Below are 21577 nucleotides of genomic sequence, written 5' to 3'. Positions count from 1 at the left end.
CCTCGCCTGCTGGGCCCCGGCCCCGCGGCCGCGTCTCAGGGTCCAGCATGTCCATGTACGCCTGCATGTCCGCCAGCGCCGGCTCAGGCACCCCTGAACAGGGCAGGGGGTCAGGGGGGGCTGGTCCCATGCCCCCCGCCCCACGCCCTCCGGCCCCGCACTCACGGGCGGCAGGGGCCCCGGGGGGGCCGCCCCTCTTCTCCCCGGTGCTGGACTGGCTGGAGTGGCAGGAGTCGTAGTTGGAGAGGGTGCTGGCAGGGGAGCCCACCTCGAAGCGCGCCTGGGGCACCGATGCCGTGGTATTGGGCGATGACATGCCCGAGTCAGGCTGCCGGCACTCCCCATCTGCTGAGGGGTCTCTTGACAGCACACGGTGCTCCACGCTCTGCTGGCACAGCCATGGGGTCAGGCAGCAGGGCGGGGGCAGCAGGGCCCTGTGTGCTCCCTGTGTGCTTCCCACACACTCGGCCCTGGGTGCTGCCATACCATGTTCTCCACGGTGCGCAGGTACTGGGCGCAGTGGCTGTGGCCGTTGTAGTCGGCGAGGTCGGCTGCCGTGTAGCCATCCTGGTCACGGATGCTGAGGTCGGCACCATTCACCACCAGGATCTGGCAGCACTGGGGAGAGTGGGGGGGCATGACAGGGCTGGAGGGAAGCCCCCCTTGCCCTGACATCCCACTGGCCACCAGCACCCACCTCCAGCTCGCCGTTCTCGGCGGCGTCGTGCAGTGGTGTGCCGCCCCAGCCATCCGTGGTGATCTCCCCGCCATGCAGCAGCAGCCAGCTCAGCACCTTGGCGTGGCCACGGCTGGCAGCAAAGTGCATGGCTGTGGCCCCCTCAGCGTCCCGCTCCGACAGACTCACCGTCGTGAAGCTCATCTGTGTGGGCAGGCGGACTGAGCGCTTGTGCGGTGAGCCCCATGCCGTGCCACACAACGTGCCACCGTGCCGTGCCCCGGCAGCACTTACCAGCCACACGATGACAGTGTTGTGGCCCATCTGGGCAGCGGCGTGCAGTGGGGTCATGCCATCATGGGCGCGTGCGTGGGGGTCAGCCCCACAGTCCTGCACCAGGTACTGGATGATCTCCAGGTGGCCTTCCTGGCAGGCGAGGTACAGCGGGGTAGCCCCCGTCTTGGTCTGGGCACTCAGCGTGCTGCAAGCGGGGCACAGCGCCCGTCACCTGAGGCCACTGACATTGGCAGCGCTGGGATGGGGGGTGCAGGATGCAGGGACATGGGAATACATGGGACACGAGGGACATGGAGGGTACGGGAGACACAGCTGGGGGCAGGCAGGGCAGTGCTCGAGCTGGGAGCCGTCCACCCCGCGGTTCCCCATGGGTCCCTATGCTGTGGCGGTGGCTGCAGCTGCAGCGGGAGGTCACTAAGTTAATCAGCCTGCTTAGGCTAAGCTCCTTCCTCCGGCTGTTTTTGGACACTGCAATTTAGTCGTATTTTAAAGTAAGCAGCTTAGGCAGCACCGGCCATGGAGCTGGTGGGGAAAGGCCAACCTGCACCACGGTGCTGCCCAGCCCTGCTGCCCCCTGGCAGCCCCACTGCCTTGGCAGTCCCTCATCCCAAATTGCACAGCCCAAATTGCACAGCCTGACTCCCGCATCCCACATCCTTTACCCCACATCCCATGGCCCCATATTCTGCATCTACATCCCACATCCTACATCCTGCCTCCCCACCCTGCAGGAAGCTGTTTTATTAAGTGCTCCATAAAAAAACCTGTTGAATATTTAAAAAAGGAAGAGCAATAAATACTCTGGTCTGTTATCACAATGATCGCAGGCCCTTAATAATTGATCCCTGTAACTGTGAGACAGGCTGTGGCCAGCACTACCTTCCCACTGTGCTGTGCCATGCCATGCCATGCTGTGCCATGCCACAGTTCAGTAGTGCTGGGCTGGCACAGCGCTGGGTTCTCCCCAAGCAGGGGCTGGGGATGAGGCTGGGGTGGTGGCAGTCTGGGGTGCAGGGGACAGTGGGAGCACAGGCACATAGTCAGTCCCTGACTGGCTTTTCCCACTAATTGGGAAGGGGTTAAGCCAATTGGGCAGCACCAGTAAACTGCTTTGCCAGATGGCTGAGACCCCATGCTGGGCCACCGGCTGCCAGAGACCCTCTGGGCTGGTGTGAAGGTGGGCTGGGAGCGCCAGCATCCTGCGGCAGCACTGGGGATTGAATTTCGCAGCTGTAATGGAGCCTCTGGGCAGGCACAGGGAGCAGGGCCAGCCCTAAATAATTCAGGGGGAAGGCGGTGACAGCAATGAAGGAACCCTGACAAGAAGTGTGAAAGCCAACGCCAGCACTGCGCCACACCGGGGCTGACACAGCGGGCACCGAGCGGGAGCATTGGCTGGGTTGGGGCTGGGCTGGGGCTGCAAGAGTTAATTCCAGAGGTGCTCAGGGCTAAGCTGGCACACCTGGGGCAAGGGGATAAAGAGCCAGGGCTGGGGCTGGGGCAGCTCTGGCCAGTGAGTGCCATGGGATGTAGGGATCCCTCGATGGGCTCTGTGGCCCTGTCTGGAAGGGATGAGGGAGTCTGGGATACCCAGGGACAGAGGAGTGCTGAACCCTGGTTCAGCTCTGCTGCCTCTGGAGCACCCCGGATGTGGGGAAGCTGTGCAACCCCTTTCATCTGCAGCCCTGGAGCCTGCCAGGGACAGCATGGAGCAACAGCGCATCCCCCCGGCTCCACTTTGGCCAGGTCTGTGGGTTATTTCTAGTGGCCTCTGCCCACTGCAGGAAATCGGATTAGGGGCCACCTAATCACCTGCTGCAGCCTCGTAGAAAGGCCTGGCACCACGGGCCCAATGGGCTGCTGTGCCACGTAGCCTGGAGGACCAGCTTGGCTCCAGGTACTGCTCAGGAGCCGAAGCAGAGATGCTGCCGTAATGAAGCCGTCTGAGTGAGGCTGCCACGTCCAGCAACGCCCGTGGCCGTGGGCATGTGGAAAGGTTGTCTCGTGCGCAGGAGCAGCCTCTCCTCGGGCGGGCAGCCTAATCCATTTACATAACAGCAGGCAGACAAAGGCGGCTGTGTTATCGCCCTGCGCCAGGAGCCCAGAAGCCGACTCAGTGGCCGGTGGCAATATTTCTGCCAGCACTCGCCGCTCTCCTCCTCACCCTTTCTTTCTGGGCCATAAAGAAGGTGCAGCTGACTGCCTGGCCTGATAACTCGGCCACATTGCCCTTGGAGCTGGAGGATGTGGGTGGCTGCAGCATTCATCCTCAGTGCTGGCACCCTGCCCAGCGGCTGGAGGGAGGGATGGGGCAGCAGTGGGTACCCCAGTCTCCCACTAGCCCCTCTCCTGAAGGTGAGTGCCAAGCCTCCGGCAGAGCCCTTCTTACTAGCAGCAGTGGGGGCTGTTACCTGGGGCAGTGTCCCAAGAGGAGTCGCAGGGAAGGGAAATCCCCTTTGGCCGCGGCATAGTGGACGGGCAGTGCTCCTGTGTTGGTGGCTGCCATGGGGTCACTGCCTCCGAAGCGGAGGAGCCAGTCGATCACCTCATGGTGACCGAAGCGGGCTGCCAGGTGTAGGATGGTGGCACCGGAGTTGTCTGTGTCCTGCAGGAGGAAGCAGAATGACTGTGGGCACCAGGGACCCAAGCACCTCCAGCAAGGGAGTGTATGTGGGGCTGGGGACAGCGAGCAGCTGTGGGGCATCCCTCAGCCAGGAGCTGGGCTCGGAAGGGTGGGCTGGCCAGGATGGAGCAGTGCCAGAGTGGGGGCACAGGGCATTGGAGGGACCGAGGGACCAAGGGACCAGCGTGTCTGCCCTCCATCAGGGCCTTCGTCTGTACACAGCGAGTGCGGCACAAAGCCCTCCTTGTTCTGCCGGCGGCGGAGCCCCTGCTCGCAGGCAAGTCGCCGCCGAGCCCCGCTGTGCCGCCGGCCCGTCCGCCCTCCACGCTCCGTGGGGCGCGGGCAGAGCTGGCCCCTGGCCAGGAGGTCGCCGATGCTTGCTGACCCCGTCCTTCTCGTTTAATCCCCGCTCCCAACCCCGCCGCCGCCCGCTCTTCCTCCGGCCGTCACATGTTAACTCTCGGCCGGCCCGGGGCAAGCCGCTTACCGCCCCGGGCCGCCGTTGTGTAACCCCGGGAGGGGGCGGCAGCCCCGGGGAATCTGCACTGCCCTCGGGGCTGAGCACCCCCTGGATGCCGGGGGCTCTCCGGGTCCGTCGGATGCCGCCGGCCATGCACGGCAGGGCCGTGCCCGTGCAGAGCTGGGGGCACTACGCGTGGCCGTCTCCCCGCAGCCGCCGCTACCCACGCGGAACCGCGGAACGTCTCCCCTGCCGCCCGAACCACCGGGGCCCCGCCGCCCCCCGCCGCCCCCCGCGACCCCGCTCGCACCTGCACGCCGCAGCCCCCCTGCGTGAGCAGCCACTGGAGACAGGCGAGGTTGCCGGTGGCGGCGGCGTCGTGGGCCGGCGTAGCCCCGTTGCGTGCCCGCGCGTCCCCGCGGAGCGCGGCCTCGGCCGCCAGGTACCGGAGGCAGGCGAGGCGGCCGGCGCGGGCGGCGTGGTGCGCGGGGGAGGCGCCCAGGGCGTCCCGCAGCCCCGGCCGCAGCAGCCCGGCCGCCCGCAGCCCCCGCAGCGCCTCCACGTCGCCCTGTCGCGCCGCCAGCAGCGCCCGCTCCAGCGCCATCCTGGCCCCGGCCCCGGTGGCCCCGGCGGCGGCCCCGGCCCCGGCGGCCCCGGCCGCCGCTTGGCACTGCGTGGCGCTCCCGCCTCGCCGCCCCCCGGCCCCGCCGGCTCCTCCTCTCCCGCCCTCGGGGCCGCCCCTCCGCCCGCCCCGCCCGACGGCGCGGCGGCTGCTCGCTGCTCGGGACCCCTGCAACGCTTCCCCCGGCTCCGGTCGGGGCAGCCGCGCTTTGCTGGGCGGCGGCTGGGACCGGGACCGGGGCCGGGACGGGACCGGAGCCGGCCCGGGAGTATCCCAAGAGCGGACCGTGCCCGACTGCCGGCGCCGCCGTCCGCGGCTTTCGGAGCGGCCCCACAGGTGTCACCGCCCGCCTACGTGAAAGGCGCGGCGGGGATGGGCTCCTCCGGCAGCCCCGACGTGCGCTGTCGGTCCCGGCAGCATGGCCAGAGCGAGGGGCGCTGGAGGGGCGGCTGCCTCGCCTCCGCCTGCCGCGGGGAGCGGCATCGCGGGAATCGACGGCGGGACCGTGGGCAGAACGGGCAGCGGCGGCCTCTACCGCGGGCACGGGGGCGGGCAGAGGACGGCGTGGGCGGGCAGGCGGGGACCCCCCAAAGTCAGGACCGCGGACAGCGACAGCGCCTGTCGATCAGCACTGAGGACAGCGGCAAGGCCGTCCTTCCCGCCTCCCTCCCTGCCTGCCCCCCGCCCTGCCTGTCCGGCTCTCCCGCCCTGCCCCGCCGGCGGCTCATAAAGCTGGTACCGAGCGCCGGAGCAACACGTCCCCGCTGGGGCGCCGCGCTCCACCCGCCTCCACCGAGCCGTGCAAGGTGAGACTACGGCACTCCCGGCCCCCCGCACCCCGGGCCGCTCCGTCTGCCGGCAGAGGCTCCGGCCCCTCATGGAGACGCGCCGCCGCGCCCGCATCAAAGGCAGGACGCTCAAGACGCTCATCCTGCCGCCGGTCGGCGAGGCCGTGAGTACCGCGGCTCCCGACATCCCCGGGACCCCACGGCCCGGGCCCTGGACTACTCCGGCCCCTGCCTGGTCTCCAATGAGAGCTATCCCTGCCTGCTCGGGACTGTCGTCACCACACGCCCCAAAAGCCCTGGGCACCCCGCGCAGCTCTGTCCCAAACGGAGAGAGGGGCCGAGAACGGGGGCGGCGGGGTGTGCTGCCCGTGCCGACCCGAAGACAGCGGCCGCCTCGAGCCCCCGCGCAGGCGGGACAGCCCGGGGCGGCGGAAGGACCCCCGGCCGCGGGGCCCACACGGCCCCGGAGTCGCCCCGGCCCCGCCCCTCCCCGCGTGGGGGGCGTGGCCCGGCGCTGCCCGCCAATGGGGCGTGGCGGTGGGCGGTACCGGGCGCGGCGGGGCGGTGCCGGGCGCGGCGGTGCCGCAGCGCTGCTGCGGGCGGGGCGCCGGTGCCGCCATGTCGGAGCCGGGGGCCGCGGGCCCGGGCCCGGCCGCCATCCAGGTCTCCAGGTAGGGCCCCTCCGCGGCCGGGAGCCCGGGGAGGGCTGGGCAAGGGGGCGGGCACCAGCCTGCAACTGGGATGCAGCCTGCGGTGCTGCCCGCGCTGGTCACGCTACGAGCGACACCGGCCGCGGGCAGACGCGCTCCGTGCTGCAGGGGGTGTGAGCGGGCAGGGCAGCCGCGCTTCTCCCGCCGGTGTCCCCGCGGCTCCCGGGCACGGCCGCCCTGAGGGCAGCTGCCCCGGCATCCCCCGCTCCCCTCGCCAGGCCGTTACTCGCCGTTGGCAGAAGCCGCCGCCGCTGCCGGGAGGCCGCCGGGAGCGGCGGCACGTGCCCGGCCCGGCCTGTGCCGCAGCGGGGCCCGGCGGGGCGCGGCCCCGAGGGCTGCCGGCTTCCCCGGCAGAGGAGCGCTGTCTCCTTCCGCTCCCCCCGGTAATTCGGAGCGGTTTTCACCGCCGCTCACAGGGAGCCGCGTGCGGGCAGCCATGGCCCGGCAGCTCAGCCAGTGGGCCATGGGATCCCTCCGGGCAGCCGCACCGGGACCAGGCTGGGGGTTCAAGCTCCCATGTCCTTCCCCTGGCAGGATTATGCGCCCGGACGATGCCAACATCGCTGGGAATGTCCACGGGGGAACCATCCTGAAGATGATTGAGGAGGCGGGAGCCATCATCAGTACCCGTCACTGCAACTCCCAGGCCGGAGTAAGTAGGAGCCAGAGTGCCTTCCGGGCTCAGGCAGGGACTCTCGACATCCTGCTGCATATCAGGATTCATCCTGGCAGCAGGGGTCCCGCACTGGGAGTGCTTGCTCCTTCGTGCACACCGCTGGTGGCTCGCTGCTGCCAGCCCCCGCCTCCCCCAGTAGCTGGAAGCATCCCACTGAAATTGTGGTTTATGAGCAGAAACTTTTGCCCTGCTATTAATGTTTTAACTCTCTCAAAGGGTGGGTCGGGGCATTGGTTACAGATGGGGAAGGAAGTGCAGCCAGTGGCTGATAAAGTGGAGGTTAAAGTGCTGGAGCTACTTCCAGCACAGCTGGCCCCGGGGAGCTGCTGGCTGCGGTCCCACGTGGTGTGGCCGTGGTCACTACCCCAGCTGTCTCACTGTCCCCAGGAGCCCTGCGTGGCTGCACTGGCACGGGTGGAGCGGACAGACTTTCTCTCACCAATGTGCATCGGCGAGGTGGCCAATGTCAGTGCCGAGATCACCTACACCTCCCGGCACTCTGTGGAGGTCCAGGTCAACGTCATGTCTGAAAACATTTTAACAGGTGGGTGGCTGCCTGTGGCTGTGTCCCAAAACTCCAGGAATAATGGTGATAAGTCAAGAGCTCACAGTGGTGATCCCGTCCTTCACTCCATCACTGGCAGCATTGGGCTGAGGGGAGGTCTTACCTTTTTATTGAGAGTGCTGGGGGTATGGGGAAGAGCTGGCACTGGGAAGGGAAGCCAAGCAGTCTCCCTGGGGATTACGGCTCCATTGATCTTTTTTAGTGAAGAATGGCAATATCTGCTCGTAGCTCCTCCTCCCTGATTCGCTGCCCATTTGGCCTGAAAAGGGCCCTTTTACTGCTGTTGCTGTGGCAACTAGCTCCACTTGCCAGGATGCCTTTCCAAAAGTGCATTGTCACATCTGCTGTGAGCCAAAGCCCGCCAGAAGCCAGCAGGGCGAGGGGCCACTGGTGCTGGTGGCATCGCTGGTGTGTGGCCAGCCCGAGATCAGCGGCGGACACAGCACTGCTGGCCATGGCACTGTCACCGTCTGCCCCCTTCTCCTCCAGGGGCAAAGAAGTTGACAAACAAGGCAACGCTGTGGTATGTGCCTCTGTCCCTGAAGAACGTGAATAAGGTCCTTGAGGTTCCCCCCATGCAGGTAGGACAGCTCACTTTGGTCCCCCAAAACTGGAACTTGGCCTCTCTGGGGAATGGCACTAACCTAGCCCTGTCGGCACCCTTGGCTGTGCTGGTGGCTTTGCTGCCCTGTTCTTACCAGGTTTCCCTTCCAGTACACGAGAAAGGAGCAGGAGGACGAGGGAAAGAAGCGTTATGAGGAGCAAAAGCTGGATCGGCTGGAAACTAAGCAGAGAAACGGCGATGTGATCTTCCCCATCATCAACCCAGGTAACTCGGGCCGTGTGTGGTCAGTGCAAATGGCCCAGCAGTACTGGGAGGCCAAACTGATCCCCGAGGCAACTCCAGCCATCCCCAGGGCCCCATAGCTCTGTGTGTGTGTTCTGAAACACCATGTCAGGGATGGGGATGGGATTTTGGAGCCCACAGTGTGTGAGGAGAGGGAGAGCTGGGTGGACAGCTGTGATGCCACATGGGGGCTGGCGGGTGGGATGCTCTCTTCAAAAACCCTGTTTCTGCACCACTCCTTGTATCCCTTGTGCACTCCTGGGCAGCTGGAGCTGGTTTTGCTCAGCAGGGGGTAAATGCAAGTGTTGGGCAAGCGTGGCTTCTGGGCCTGGCCATGGTCCTTGGGCAGAGGCAGAGAGGTGGCACACAGGGAATGTTGGGGGGATGATGGGGGATGAAAGTTGCTCAAATGCTTTTTTCCCCTCTATCCTCCCTGCTCACAGACAGGCAGACAAAAGGTAAGGCTTGGTGGGTCCTGCTGTGTGGGTGCCCGCCCTAAGCGGTCGGGGGCTTGGCTGGTTTTCCCTGCTTTGAGCTCCTTCAGCATATCCCATTAGATGGAAAATGCAGAGGATTTCCTCTGCTGGCAGTCAGAGGGTGCGAATTCTGGTGCCTTGAGGTGGTGGCAGGACAGGGGTTACAGCGTGTGCCAGGGCTGGGAGCGTGGGGGGCCGAGGTCTTCCCACCAAAGGGAAAGCAGAGGCTCTGTGCAGAAGGGTCAGGGAGGTTCAGCTGAGGAGGGAGGAGTACAGCCATGTGCCTCAGTTCAATCCCATTTCCTTTCATGCTCTTGAAAAGAAACAAATGAGCTGAGCTAGAATAAAATGGATGGGTGGGGATTAGAGGGAGGCAGCAGTCAGGGACAGCCTCTGGTTTGAACACAGTTCAGCTTTGCACAAGCCAGCCCCACGTTTTCTTCCTTTGGACGGCTTAAGGCAGGGGTGTACAGTGGCGTACAGGTGCCAGCCGAGCAGCTCTGACCCCGCTTTGCTCTCTAACCAGAGCCACACACTGTTGGCTACAGCCAGTCCAGCCTGATCCACCTGGTGGGCCCGTCAGACTGCACGCTGCTGGGCTTCGTGCACGGAGGTGAGTGAGCACTGCCCTGTGCAGCACTTGGCAGCAGCTCTGGGTGGCTTTTCCCCAGAGCAGAGTTGCTTCAACTGAGACAAAAGCTTTGTTTCTGTGCCCCCAAAACTGACACGCTCGAACTGTAAATCCTACAGTTCTGTCATAGTCTCTGAGATCGCAAATCCCAGAGTACAAACACCCAGCATACAATGAGTGCAATTAGCTGGAGTCATTTCCTCTTGGCTGGCAGTATCTGTTGCTGCCGGACTGGCATGTGCGGTGTGAGCCAAGGGAGGGGCGAGTTTGCCAAGGGCTGGGACAACACACATCTAACCATCTCCATAAAAACAAAACCAGCGTGGCTCAGAGCTCCTTCCAGTCTTCAGGCCAGGTCTGTGAGGATGTTGCCCTGGTGTTGACTGGAGTCCTTGTGCTGGTACTGGGTTTTCCTGAAGCTGGGACTCAGTCTCTGGTCTGACTCCTCAGCATGGCTTTGGCTGTGCAAAGGCCTTACTGACCTATGTGTGGTTTTTCCCAAATCCCACCGGCTCCCCTGAGACAGGACCCTCTGCTTCCTCTCCCAGGTGTCACCATGAAGCTCATGGATGAGGTTGCTGGGATTGTGGCTGCCCGCCACTGCAAGACCAACATCGTCACCGCCTCGGTGGATGCCATCAACTTCCATGAGAAGATCAAAAAAGGTACCGAGGGTGGTGGCAGGCACCCATGGTGCCATGTCCTGGCTCCCTTGTGTGTGTGCTCGGGATACACTGGCAGAGAAATTTAGTCCCTGTTAGATTTGTCCTGTGACAAGAAGCTCTGCTTAAGACACAGCTTAAGCATAAAACATGCAGGACCTCTTGCTCCCCTCACTGGCCCCTCTCTGCTTTGCAGGCTGTGTCATCACCATCTCGGGGCGCATGACCTTCACAAGCAATAAATCCATGGAAATTGAAGTCTTTGTGGATGCCGACCCGTTTGTGGATGAGCCTCGGGAGCGGTACCGTGCCGTCAGCGCCTTCTTCACCTATGTGTCCCTGAGCAAGGAGGGGAAGCCCCTGCCTGTCCCACAGCTGCTGGTAAGAGCTCTGCCCCCAGGCTGGAGCCAATGGGGCCAGCACCTCTTCTGCTTCTCTCAGGGCAGAGCCCAGCTGGCTTTTTTTCCAACAAATCCTCTTCCCTTGAATTATTCAGCAGAAAAATATGAGTACAAAGGAGACTTTCCAGAGCAGGCTGCAGGGTTTCTTTTTGTTTGTTTGTTTGTTTGTTTATTTCTTTTGAACGTTGCCAATGTGGAGGTTGGGGGTTTTCTCCTTTCTCATGGTTGAGGACAGGCTGTGTGCAGGCCCTGGAGCAGGGGACTGTGAGCAGCGATGGAGGCCCCCATGTTCCCTGTCCCTGCTCCCCATGATGTCCCCACTCCCGCCCTCCTGCCTATTTTTAGCTCCCCTGATCCTGGCAGGGCTTTGATGCGTTGCTGCCGTCTGAGGGTGTTTTTTGGTTAATATTTGATGTGGCGCAGGTCTCCTGCTCTGTGCAGGAGCATACTGGCTGTTGTGGCGCGTGTTTCAGGGAGGGCAGCTTTCCCCTCATTTCCGTGGGGGATGGCACATTTCCCTCCTGTGGCACTTGCAGCACTGACATGGGGGCTTCGCTTTCTCTCTGTGGCTGCAGACAGAGACGGAGGATGAGAAGCGGCGCTTTGAGGAAGGGAAGGGCAGGTACCTGCAGACCAAAGCCAAGCGGCAGGCACAGATGCAGCAGGCTGCCCAGCAGTGACCTGCCCTCCACTCTTGCTGCCAGCGCCCGCCGAACTCCAGGTTGTTCCTGTTTGTGTTGTGTCTGGTCCGCGCCTCCACTCGCCCCTGCCGCCGCTGGCACCGCTGCTTCGCTGCTGGTGGGCTCAGCACTGCACACCTCGTGCTTCAGGTGGCACTGAGAGCCCCTGGGAGCCTTCCCAGGCGCTTGCCATCTGCCTCTGGAGCTGTTGTCACTGTTTGACTCCCCATGCCAGAGTGGGATGGAGGCGTGCGGCGGCTCGGGGGGCGTGTGGGGCTGCGAGTCCTTGTGCTGCCATGTTCAACTCGCTGGTTTGTCCTACCATGCACACCAAAGCTTTTGCAAGTGCGGCGCTGGGACCGCACTGAATGTCTGTGACATCTCTAAGTAGTTCTCTGTGCACATCTAAGTTATTTAAGGAACCCTGTGGCATTAATAAAGTCTGTTTCATTGACTGGAATAAAAGGCTGACACTTATTTCAAACAATTATGCTTTTCCCCACTCCCCCCTCCCCAGGATCCACCCACGGCCCCAAGCAGTGCAGTGTGCTCCCGCCCTGGGTTTTAAGGAAGTGTGGCTCTTTTAACGGGACTGCGCAGTTCCTGCCGGGATGGGTGTCCCGGTTAGGGCTATTAAACAACAAACTATCAGAAAGGAGGTTATAGTGAGGTGAAGGCCGGTCTGCTCTGCCGTGCCTGCAGTGAGCGGCCTGGAGGACATGGCCTTAAGCTGAGACAGGGAGATGCAGATCAGATATCAGACAATGTTCCAATGTTCTCCCTGTTCGGGCACTGGAAGGGGCTGCCCAGGGCGGTGGTGGTCACCATCCCCGGCAGTGTCCAGAACCGCCCAGGCCCGGCGCAGGGCCGTTCCCCGCTGTGGGGCCGCGGTGCCGCTGCCGGAGGCGGCGAGACCGGACAGTCCAACCGCTGTCCCCGCCCACGCCCGCCGCGCAACTCTCGCGAGAGCGGCGTCGCTGCAGGGCCGCGGCGGCGGCGGGACTGGGGCGGAGCTCTCGCGAGAGCGGCGCGGTGGTTTCCCGGGCGACGCGGGCGGGGCGGGGCCGCCATGATGGCGGCGGCGGCGGCGCGGCGGGGCCGGCTGGGCCGGGAGGGCCGCGCCAGCCTCGGCTCCTTCCTGCTCGGCGCCTCGGTGGCGGCACTACCGCTGCTGCTCGGCTCGTCCCCCGCCCTGCTGGCCGCCCCTGGCCTCCGCGGCCGCCTGGCACTCGCCTTGCACGTGGCCGGCGTGAACGCGGCGCTGCTGCTGCTCTACCCGCGGCCGCTCTACAAGGTGCGGGGACGGCCCGGGGGAGCGGGGCGGGGGGCGGCCGCGGAGGGGCCAGTGCAGGTCCCGGTGCCGGGGGGCGGCGATCGGGAGCCACCGGGCTCAGGGAGCGGCGGCGGCAGCGCGTTCTCCCCTTCCTGTGCTTGCAGATCGCCGTCCGGGCCTGTTTCCTGGGCTTTGCCTTCGGCTGCGGGGTGCTGCTGAGCGCCGGCCGCTCCGCCTGGCGCCACTTCGGATGGTAAGGGCCGGGCCGGGCTGGGCAGACGCGCTGTCTGGCCCTGCCAAACCTGTCCTCCCTCCCTCCCGCCGCAGGTACATGTGCTCCCTCTCCCTCTTCCACTACTCGGAGTACCTGGTGACAGCCATCAACAACCCACGCAGCCTCTCACTGGACTCCTTCCTGCTCAACCACAGCTTCGAGTACAATCTGGCTGCCCTGTCCTCCTGGGTGGAGTTCACGCTAGAGAAGCTCCTCTTCCCAGGTCAGCCACCCTGTCCTTCCCTGGCTCTGCCCGGCTGCACGTGTCTTGGCTGTGTCCCACCTGTCCCTTAGCAAAGTGTAGGTGACCCCTGGCTCACTGTTCTGTGCCAGTCCTGGAGCAGCTTTACCATGACCTTAATCCCTCTTTGCTCAAAGCCTCTCGAGTTGGGTCTTGGGGGGCACTGGAGATCTCCCCTTTTCCCTGAGATGCCAGGCTAAGGGGTCTTCAGCCCTTTCCTGCCTTACTGGTACAAGAATAACACTTTGAGTACACCTGGGCGTTGTCTTTTGACCAGGTATAAAATCAAACTGGCAAAAAACTGTTGCTGTTTGCCCAGTCTGGGGCAAATTGGTTGTGTTCTTCTGCTTCTTTTTGCAAGAGGGAAGCTGTTGCCCTTTCTTGTTTCATAACAGCCCCAGCATGCCCTTGGCTGTGCTTTGTGCTGGCTTTGCTCAGCCCCTAAATCCAGGCCCTGCGGGTTAATCCGTGCTGACGCTGCGCTGACGCCGGGCAGGGGGTGCTGGTTTTATCTCTTTGCTGGGTGGCCGCTGCTGCCACAGGTTGTGCTTCAGAGCAGGGGGCAAAGCCCACCCACCGAGCAGCCCCCACACCCCCCACAAGAGCTGTGCAAACCCGCTGGGCCCCTCCCTGTCCACACAGAGCTGAAGCAGATCACCTGGCTGAGCACCGTGGGGCTGCTGATGGTGATCTTCGGGGACTGCCTGAGGAAGGCGGCCATGCTCACAGCCGGCTCCAACTTCAATCACATCGTGCAGAACGAGAAATCTGACACCCACACCCTGGTGACGAGTGGGGTGTACGGGTGGTTCCGGCACCCGTCCTACGTGGGATGGTTTTACTGGAGCATTGGAACACAGGTACCATATCTAACATGGTACACATACCTTCGTGTCGTGACCCAGCTCTTTGCTCTCAATGCTGCCCATGCCGTGATGGGTGCAGACAGTGTTCTGCAGAATGGGTGCCCTGGGCACTGATTCTGCTGCCTCCCACGGGCACACAGGGAACCAGGAATCCCTGAGTGACCTGCCTCATGCAATCTTTGAGAAGATCCCATCGTCTTAATTTTCTCAGTGCAATAAGCAGGGGTGGTGGGGCTGAGGTTTGAGCCAGAACCCCCTTGGAGGCCTGGGACGTGATCTGCTGCTGGTCTAAAGCTAGTGTCCAGAGTTTCCTGGATCCCTGTGGCCAAAATGCCTTCTGTGAGCAGTCAAACTCAACCTGGCTTCTGCCAAACACCAGTCCTGTGCCGAAGGGCAAGGAAACTCCCTCTGAGAGTGCCCAGGGCCCCAGCTAGAGGATCAGCTCTGGCCAGCTGTGGTTGAGCTGTAGCTCAGTGCTGCCGTAGCCATGTGTTCTCGTGGCTGGCTGGGAGCTGGCATTGGGTTGTTTCTCTGGAGGGGGATGTAAGGGTGGCACACAGAGCTCTCAAGAGCCAGGGCAGCAGGAGCTGCCTGCTGCCTGCACACTGCTGCCTTCTTTCTGGGGAGAAATTAGTATTTATGAATTTTCACAAGGGTTGTTGGGAGCTTTTTTTTGGAGAGCATTTAGAGCCCATGGCAATGTTACTGGAGTGGGATGAGCTGTGGGGACGGGGCAGCCTCAGGCTCTCGAGGGGACACTCATTAGTGGCCTCTGTTCCAGGTGTTGCTCTGCAATCCCATCTGTGTGGTCGGCTATGCACTGGCGTCCTGGCGCTTCTTCAGGGAGCGGATCGAGGAGGAGGAGATCACGCTCATTCACTTCTTTGGAGAAGAGTACCTGGAGTACAAAAGGAAGGTGCCATCGGGTCTCCCTTTTATTAAAGGAGTCAAATTGGAACTGTAATGCAGGTGAAAACCAGACTGGCTGAGCAAACGCCCGGCTCCCGCCGTGCCAGGTGCCTGTGTGGCATCAGTGTTGGGATGTGCCTGTTGGTATTTCCCAGCCACCCAGAAGGAGCTGGTGGAGGGCTGTGGCACTGGGGAGCCTGCCGGGATTCTTGCAGATCAGAAGCTCGTTCCTCCTCCTCGAGATCAGCCCTTCATTGCACATTCAGGGATCTTCCAGATAACTTAGCCTGTAGCGACCCTAAAGAGAATGAATTGTCCTGCCTGCAGCAGCTGAATTGTCCTGGAATGCCTCTGGACCAATTCTGCTGGAGAGCAGCACTGCCCTCTGGGCCCCAGGCAGAGGAGGCGCTGGGCAGCAGATTGTTCCTGTTGCATAATTCAATTTTAAAGCTTTCTGACCTCGTGAGCCCAGTGCTGCAGCTTTAATCTCCTTGGGCCCGACTCCTTGAGCTGGCACTGGGGTGGCCATGGGAGCAGCCTCCGGCTCTGCCCGCCCTCAGAGCGCTGGCAGTGTGGCACCACTCGGCTCTCTCCAGGCCTTGGCGTCCGCAGGGAGAGATCCAAGCACCTCTGAGCCTGCTCCTTCTCCCTCAGCTGCTGCTGCGGATGCGGAGTCATCGCTGCAGCCGCTGCCTCCCGCCGCCACCTCTGTTCCCTCTTCCCGCTTCCAAATCACGCTGCTTCCTATCCTGCCAGGCCACCTCTGCCCTGCAGAGATCCCAGGATTTTGGGTTGGGAAAGAACCACAGCTGCCAGGCTTGCTAAGGGCTTTAGCACCAGAGATCCTCACCTGCTCTTTTGGGCAAAAGCCAGGATGTTGGGGCAAGTAGGAGATGCTCCTAGGGAAATCTCCAACCAGGAGAAGAGTTGGGCTAGCTAAAACTCTTTTAAATGTGACCATTTTGAAATGGTTCCCACTGAGCTGTGTGGCATAACTTATTCTGTCGTTATATACCAAAGAGGTTCACTGTTTCCTTGAGTTCTGCATTATTCTTCCTCGCTGGAATGGAAATGAGTTGCTTGTCAGTTCACGCCTGGGGCTTGTGGTGTTCCATGGGGAAGGCACTGCGGTATGGCTCAGGAAGGGGCACTGGTGGGAATGGCTTGGGTTTGGGCTTGGGTTTTCTTTTTTTATAAAAAAAACAAGAGAAAACATTGCCAACTTCTGTCTGATGATTATTTGAAGGTCTCTCGAGGTGCTGGTGGCATGGAAACTGGAATCCTTACTTTATAATTTCCGGTAGGTTTTCAGTACACTCCATTGTGGCACTGAGGCACGACTGTGTGTTCCTGCCTCTGCCCTGCACCAGGGGTTGGTATTTACCCCCCTCCCCCATAATTTGCAAATGTGGTTTTAGGAGCAGCTGGACACCCCAAGCCAGCAGATCCCTTCTGTCAGTGCCGCAGAACCACACGGACACAAACACTTGTGCCCTTTTATTTGACTCCAACACACATGAGGGAGAGCACAAAGACAATTAGTTTTTCAGAACCAGGTTCCCCCAAGGCTTTTGGATGCACCACAGACATGGGTGCCTGGCCTCTTTCCTGCCCTGGCTCATGGCAGAGGGCGAGAGGAGCTGGTCAGCAGCCCGGGCACGGCTCTGCCCAGTGGCTCTGCCGCGTGCCCAGTGCCGGGCTCTATGGTGCCGGCTCTTTCTGGGCAGTGCTCTCAGCCCCGCTCTTCTGCTGGCCCCTGCAGCAATCTTTGCTTTCCAGGGAGGGGTCTTTGGGGGTGCCATCAGGCACGCAGCCCTCCCCAGGGCTGGCCGGAGCCCCCTCCTTGCCCGGAGCCCCCTCCTTGCTGCTCGGCGAGGCATCCCTGGGGAAGGGAAGGCACCTTGGCAGTGTCAGTGTCTGGGAAAGGGCACAGGGGGAATTTGGCACTTGCTGTCACCTACCTTGGCACTGCTTCACTGTTGTCGCAGATCTTGAGCAGCATCTGGGCCTGTTCCTCCTTGGGCTCCCGGGGCTCCTGCAGCCTGCAGCAGGATGGGTGTGAGCCATGGCTGCATCCCCCGCTGGCCCTGAAAGCCCCTGCGCCCCTCACCTGGGCTCCAGCCGCTCCTTCACCTTGGCGATGGAGCGGACGTAGGGCACGATCTGCTTGGTGATGGTGCTCAGGCAGCTGTTCTCCTGCCTCAGCTGCAGCAGGTCATGGAGCTGGGCTGGGGGTGAGAGGTGGGCTGGGGGATGGCGGCTCCCCAGCACTGGCACAGGGGGCTCGGGGAGGGGGAGTGGGGTCACCGGTACCTTCATAGATCTCCTGCTCGTTTGCCACCCGCTGGTAAGTTTCCTCCCAGACCTGGAAGGAGGAGAGGGAGCTGGGCAGTGTGCAGCAGTGTGGCACGGAGGGGCCTGTGCAGCAGTGTGGCACGGAGGGGCCCTGCTCCACTGGGACGTGCCAGCCGTACCTCCTCGAAGACGCTGCGCATCATCTCCACAGCAGAGTAGTGAGCTGCGATCTGCACGTCCATCTGCAGGGACTTCTGCAGGATCTCACTCATGATCTCTGACTTGATGAGTGAGTGGTGCTTGGTGAGGTCGCGATGCAGCTCCTGCACCTGGTCCTTCAGGCCCTGGATCTCCATCTGCAGCATCTGTGGTGCCAGGGGGCAGGGCCACGTGAGCAGCACTGATCCGGCCCCTCCTGCCCTGCCTCAGCCCACTCCAACCTGCACTCCCTACCCGGTAGGTGTTCTCGTAGTTGCGGCAGTGCTCGGCGAAGGGGGTCTCACGCCCCTCAGCCAGGAGCACCTTGGTGCTGATGTACCGGTGCATCGTCGGCTTCCTCACCATGGGGCTGGTGGACATTTTGTCACTTGAGGGGGGACAGCCGGGCACCATGAGGGTCTTAGAGCATTGGCCACCAGGGAGCCTGCACGGAGAAGTGAGACACGCTGCAGGTGAGCAGTGGCAGCAGAGAGGTGCCAGGGGCCACGCCATCAGCTCAGTTCCAGCTCCGCCCCACTGCCCCTCAGCCCTGCTAAGCCTGGGGATGTGCCAATGCCCTATGTCCCTTCCCTTGCCCCTATGTCTCTTCCCTAGCCCGAATGCAGGGGCTTAGTCAGAGGTGCCTTATGCTGCCCCAAAAATCAGGTTTCTGTGGGCTGCTCTCCCTATCCCTGTGGCTTTGGGACCAGCTACAGCAGAGAGAAGGCAGGAGCTGAGGTCAGCATGCTCTAGTTTCTAAAGGGCAGGATGTAGCTCGCTCCCTCACCAGCGGTATCTCCTGGCCCCTTGGCAGGCATCACTGCCCCTGTGTCCCCTCCATCCCGTGGCCTCCCCATGCTGCCCACCACCATCGGTCCTACCGTGCAGCGCCGTGCTCCCCCCGCCCGTGCCGGGGCCAGCAGCCCCCAGGAGCTCAGCCGCCCTGCGGCGCCGAGCCCAGCCGGGGCCAAGGAGTGGTCCCCATGGGGCGGCAGTGCCCGTTTGTCCTCTCTGGCTGGGAGGGCCTGGCAGGGCCAGTGCTGCTGTGACATCAACAGGCCTAAATATATCCCGGGTGAGGAACGGCCGGGCACTTCCCTGAAATTCTGATAAAAATAGTGATGGGCAAAGAGGCTGTGGCGCAGCGGGTGGGCCGGCGAGCAGGAGCTGGCCCCAGTGCAGCACCCGTGGAGCAAGGGCACAGCCCTCCAGGGACCGCGGCAGGGGCCAGGCTGGGGAGCAGGGTGAGGCTCCCCAGCTGTCAGCTCTGCTGATGCCCATCCCATTTCCCAGAAGCGTCACTTGAAGCCCTGTTGCCTGTTGTTCATCAGTGCAGCTGTGTCCACGCTGTCCCCGTGCCACCGCTGAGGTGACAGGCTCAAGGGCAGCAGCAGGGGCAAGCTTGGCATGGGATGCCAAGGGCATTGAGCAGCATGGCGCGTGGCAGGGGACACAGTGGCACGTGTGCCCTGGGTATGATCCTAGCACCTCACATGTTCGTGCCAGTGATGCCAGGACCGATGCCGCCGGCACTGCCCACCACGGAGCGGCGGGGGCTGAGCATCAGGAGGGGCTCCAGGCAGCGGGCAAACTCTGCCCGGTACTCGCTGTTGATCTGGGGGCAAGATGGGGTGAGCAGGGCCAGGGCAGAGCCTGCAGCTGGTACTGCCTGCGGGGTGCTGCAGGCAGGGACCCACCCTGGGGTGGGTGGCAGGGGTCCTCTACCTTGCTGGTCTGGGCCGGCCGCAGGCGGTGCGGCAGCTTGACAATCCTCTGCAGCCTCTCCATCAGTTGCTGAAAGGCAGTGAGGCACAGTGAGGGGTGCCTGGCATGGTGAGGGGTGCCAAGCACCCTACCCATGAGCTCAGCACTGCCACAGGGTGCTCTGGCCACCCCAAAGTACTGGCAACACTCACATAGCCCAGGTCCAGGAACTCGGCTTTGTTGGCAGAGCTCAGGAAGGCTGAGCAGGTCACCAGGTGGACCTGTGTATGTGAGCGGGTCTGTCACTGTCCAGCTCTGGTGGTCAGGACACCCTGCCCGACGCAGGGCCCTACCTGCAGGGTGGGCAGCAGGGAGGCGAGGTGTGCAAGCTGCTCCTTGAATGCCTTCTCCTTCTCCTCATGCTGGCTGCAGCAGAGCGGGGCATGGCACAGCCTTTCCATGGCACCTGGGAGCCATGCGGCCCCCCCCAGACACCCCAACACACCCCGGGAAGGGGAGACACCCCTGGGAGGGGGCTCAGCCTGTGGTTCCTCACCTCTGCACAGCTTTCAGAAGCGTCTTCTTTCTCTCGGAGAGCTGCTCCTGCAAACAGCACAGCCACCGTGGGTCCTGCAGCCACCCCAGTCCCCTCCCTCTGCCTCACAGGCTGGGCACCCGCGGGCGCAGGGCACCGTGTGCTGCCTCACACCTGCATGCGGCCGAAGAGGGAGTTGATGGCCGCCTCCTCCTCGCTGGCACTGTTGCGAACCTCCTCGATCATGGCCTTGAGCAGGACGATGGCCTCGCGTGTGGAGGTCTGCAGCTCCTTCACTGCCTGCCTGGGGCGGCGGGGCGGCTGCAGCGTGGGGGACAGCACCGCTGCCCTCACCGCCCCCCGCGCCCCCCGGTCCTGCCCACCATCACCGCCTGGTCCAGCCGCTGGCAGCCCTGCATGTACGCCGTCTCGATGTCGATGCAGTGTGCCCGGCTCTCCCTGCAGGCACGGGCATCAGGGTACGTGGGATGGGGTGGGATGGGGCACAGGGTGGGCACAGGACCGGGGCCACTCACCCCTGCATGTCCCTGAAGCAGTTGATGCAGAGCATGGACTTCTTCTCGGTGGAGAACATGATGTAGGGCTCCTCGTGCAGCGCTGCAGGGGACAGGGAACATGGTGCAGCCTGGCACGGCACGGTGCTGCACAGCACGGTGCAGGGCAGCCTGGCAGGGCACTCACGGCACTTCTTGTGGATGTCTTTGGTGCGCTTGGAGAGGGACACGATCTCGTGGCGGGCAAACATCCTGGCGTGGTGGGTCTCCTCACGGCACGGGGTACACAGGGGCTGCCCGCAGGTGTTGCAGAAGTACATGGTGTCCAGCTCCTGTGTGAGGGGACACAGCTGGTGGTGGGCATGGCCTCGGTGGGGGTCCTCTGTCCCCCCCCCGCCTGCCCACCCCACTGCCCTCACCGCCTTGGCGCAGCGCCGGTCGCAGTTGGCACACTGCACGTCCTCCTCGCTGTCGGCTGAGCTGTCCACCAGGAACTGCAGCAGCCGGTCCACGGGGGGCAGTCCCGTGCCCCCCCTCACCACCGAGGGGTGCCTGTGGGGACAGGAGGGGCACAGGGATGGAGACACTCACCCGGGGCCGGCAGGGCAGCTTTGGGGAGCAGGGGGGCCGTCCCTCACCCGCAGAGTGGGCAGCGCAGGCGGCCGTCGCTGGCACGGCCCCGCAGGCAGCTGGCACAGAAGTTGTGGTAGCAGTCGAGCAGGCAGGGGTGCTGGTAGGGCTCGTGGCACAGCAGGCACACCAGCGGGTGGCAGTTGGCCTTCTCCAGCTCTGAGCAGCTCCCCAGCGGGGAGAAAATGCCGCCTGCCATCTGCGGGACAGAGAGCAGAGCCCTGCGCCCGTGGGGCCCCGTGTGGCACCGCTTTGCACAAGCACCGTGGCTGCCACGGAAAGGACGAGTCCTGCCCCGGGAGCTGCCGCCTATTTTTAGGTTATGAGCTGCATGGCACGAGGCTGCCCCAAACACGCCTCTTCCCCCCGCACGGCGGGGCTGCAGGGTTGGGTGAGATGGTCCCTACAGTGCGGCATCCCCCAGGGTGGGTGTCCCCAGAGCAGAAGCATCCCCTGGGTCCCCTGCACTGGAGCATTCCCTGCAGCGGAGCATCCTCCAGGACAGGGGTAGGGGATCCTCCGGGACTGAGTGTCTCCCCGGAGGGAGCATTCCCTGCAACGGCGTGTCCCCTGCCCTGGGATGTCCGCTCCAATGGCAATGAGGGCAGCCAGGTGCCCCACACGCTGGAGTCCCCGTCCCCGGGGCGCTCTGGCCAGGTGAAGGTGTTACCTGTCCCCGTCTGTGGGCCGGGGGATCCGAGCCGAGCCGTGCCGCTGCTCCCCTTGTGCCGGCAGGAATGAGAGCGATGCCGGGCCCGGCCGACCCCGTGACGTGGGGCCCCCTGGCACTGCCGGGCGGCGGCCACGCCACGACCCAAAAATAGCCCCGCGCGGGGCCCCGTGTCAGGGACGGCCCCCGGGGTGTGGGGACACGGAACCACTCAGGCTGCGGGGACATGGGCATCCGCGTGGCCTGGGGATGGACCCCAGGAGGTGAGGAGGCACCCGAGGAGCGGGGGGTCTACCCCCGGACATCAGAGCATTCCTGGGGTGCGGGGGGTCACCCCGTGTCCGGCACAGCCC

General features: G+C 63.5%; 4 protein-coding genes across 10 annotated transcripts in view; 2 read left to right on the top strand and 2 right to left on the bottom strand.

Annotated features, from left to right (window-relative positions):
- ESPN (espin) overlaps nt 1-4660 on the bottom strand; it is a 10385-nt gene extending 5725 nt beyond the window's left edge. The window contains 7 exon segments of the mRNA XM_017831152.1: nt 11-93; nt 166-385; nt 487-618; nt 698-880; nt 971-1157; nt 3385-3578; nt 4367-4660. Coding sequence (XP_017686641.1) covers nt 11-93; nt 166-385; nt 487-618; nt 698-880; nt 971-1157; nt 3385-3578; nt 4367-4660 — 1293 coding nt within the window.
- A 1398-nt stretch (nt 4661-6058) lies between these two features.
- ACOT7 (acyl-CoA thioesterase 7) lies at nt 6059-11574 on the top strand. 4 transcript variants are annotated; one of them, XM_017831218.1, is made up of 10 exons: nt 6059-6137; nt 6711-6828; nt 7240-7396; nt 7907-7998; nt 8132-8246; nt 8708-8722; nt 9267-9353; nt 9920-10036; nt 10230-10414; nt 11010-11574. In XM_017831218.1, exons 1-10 carry the CDS (start codon nt 6085-6087, stop codon nt 11112-11114), a joined length of 1044 nt encoding a protein of 347 aa, XP_017686707.1. In that variant the 5' UTR covers nt 6059-6084; the 3' UTR covers nt 11115-11574. The 4 variants fall into 4 exon arrangements, with proteins under 4 accessions (XP_017686707.1, XP_017686708.1, XP_017686709.1 ...); XM_017831220.1 differs by lacking the exon at nt 6059-6137 and adding an exon at nt 6461-6559; XM_017831219.1 differs by lacking the exon at nt 8708-8722.
- A 597-nt stretch (nt 11575-12171) lies between these two features.
- ICMT (isoprenylcysteine carboxyl methyltransferase) lies at nt 12172-15892 on the top strand. The gene is made up of 5 exons (XM_017831223.1): nt 12172-12408; nt 12552-12640; nt 12715-12884; nt 13545-13762; nt 14550-15892. The coding sequence occupies exons 1-5, from the start codon at nt 12184-12186 to the stop codon at nt 14730-14732; spliced, it is 885 nt and encodes a 294-aa protein (XP_017686712.1). The 5' UTR covers nt 12172-12183; the 3' UTR covers nt 14733-15892.
- RNF207 (ring finger protein 207) lies at nt 15643-20808 on the bottom strand. Of its 4 annotated transcripts, none has more exons than XM_017831189.1 (17): nt 20563-20753; nt 20344-20476; nt 20112-20256; nt 19946-20027; nt 19793-19868; nt 19584-19709; nt 19431-19477; nt 19228-19300; nt 19087-19155; nt 18896-18964; nt 18664-18785; nt 17426-17615; nt 17152-17337; nt 16991-17042; nt 16788-16905; nt 16639-16719; nt 15643-15737 (listed from the first exon to the last, which is right to left on the bottom strand). In XM_017831189.1, exons 1-17 carry the CDS (start codon nt 20751-20753, stop codon nt 15725-15727), a joined length of 1773 nt encoding a protein of 590 aa, XP_017686678.1. In that variant the 3' UTR covers nt 15643-15724. The 4 variants fall into 4 exon arrangements, with proteins under 4 accessions (XP_017686678.1, XP_017686680.1, XP_017686677.1 ...); XM_017831191.1 differs by having other exon boundaries at nt 15648-15737; nt 16811-16905; nt 20563-20808; XM_017831188.1 differs by lacking the exon at nt 15643-15737 and adding an exon at nt 16160-16559.
- Between the last annotated feature and the right edge of the window lie 769 nt (nt 20809-21577).

Source organism: Lepidothrix coronata, unplaced genomic scaffold (assembly GCF_001604755.1).
Source record: "Lepidothrix coronata isolate B3197 unplaced genomic scaffold, Lepidothrix_coronata-1.0 Scaffold188, whole genome shotgun sequence".
NCBI lineage: Eukaryota > Metazoa > Chordata > Aves > Passeriformes > Pipridae > Lepidothrix > Lepidothrix coronata.
Note: the sequence above shows the minus strand (reverse complement) of the source record. Positions and strands in the feature narration are given on the sequence as shown.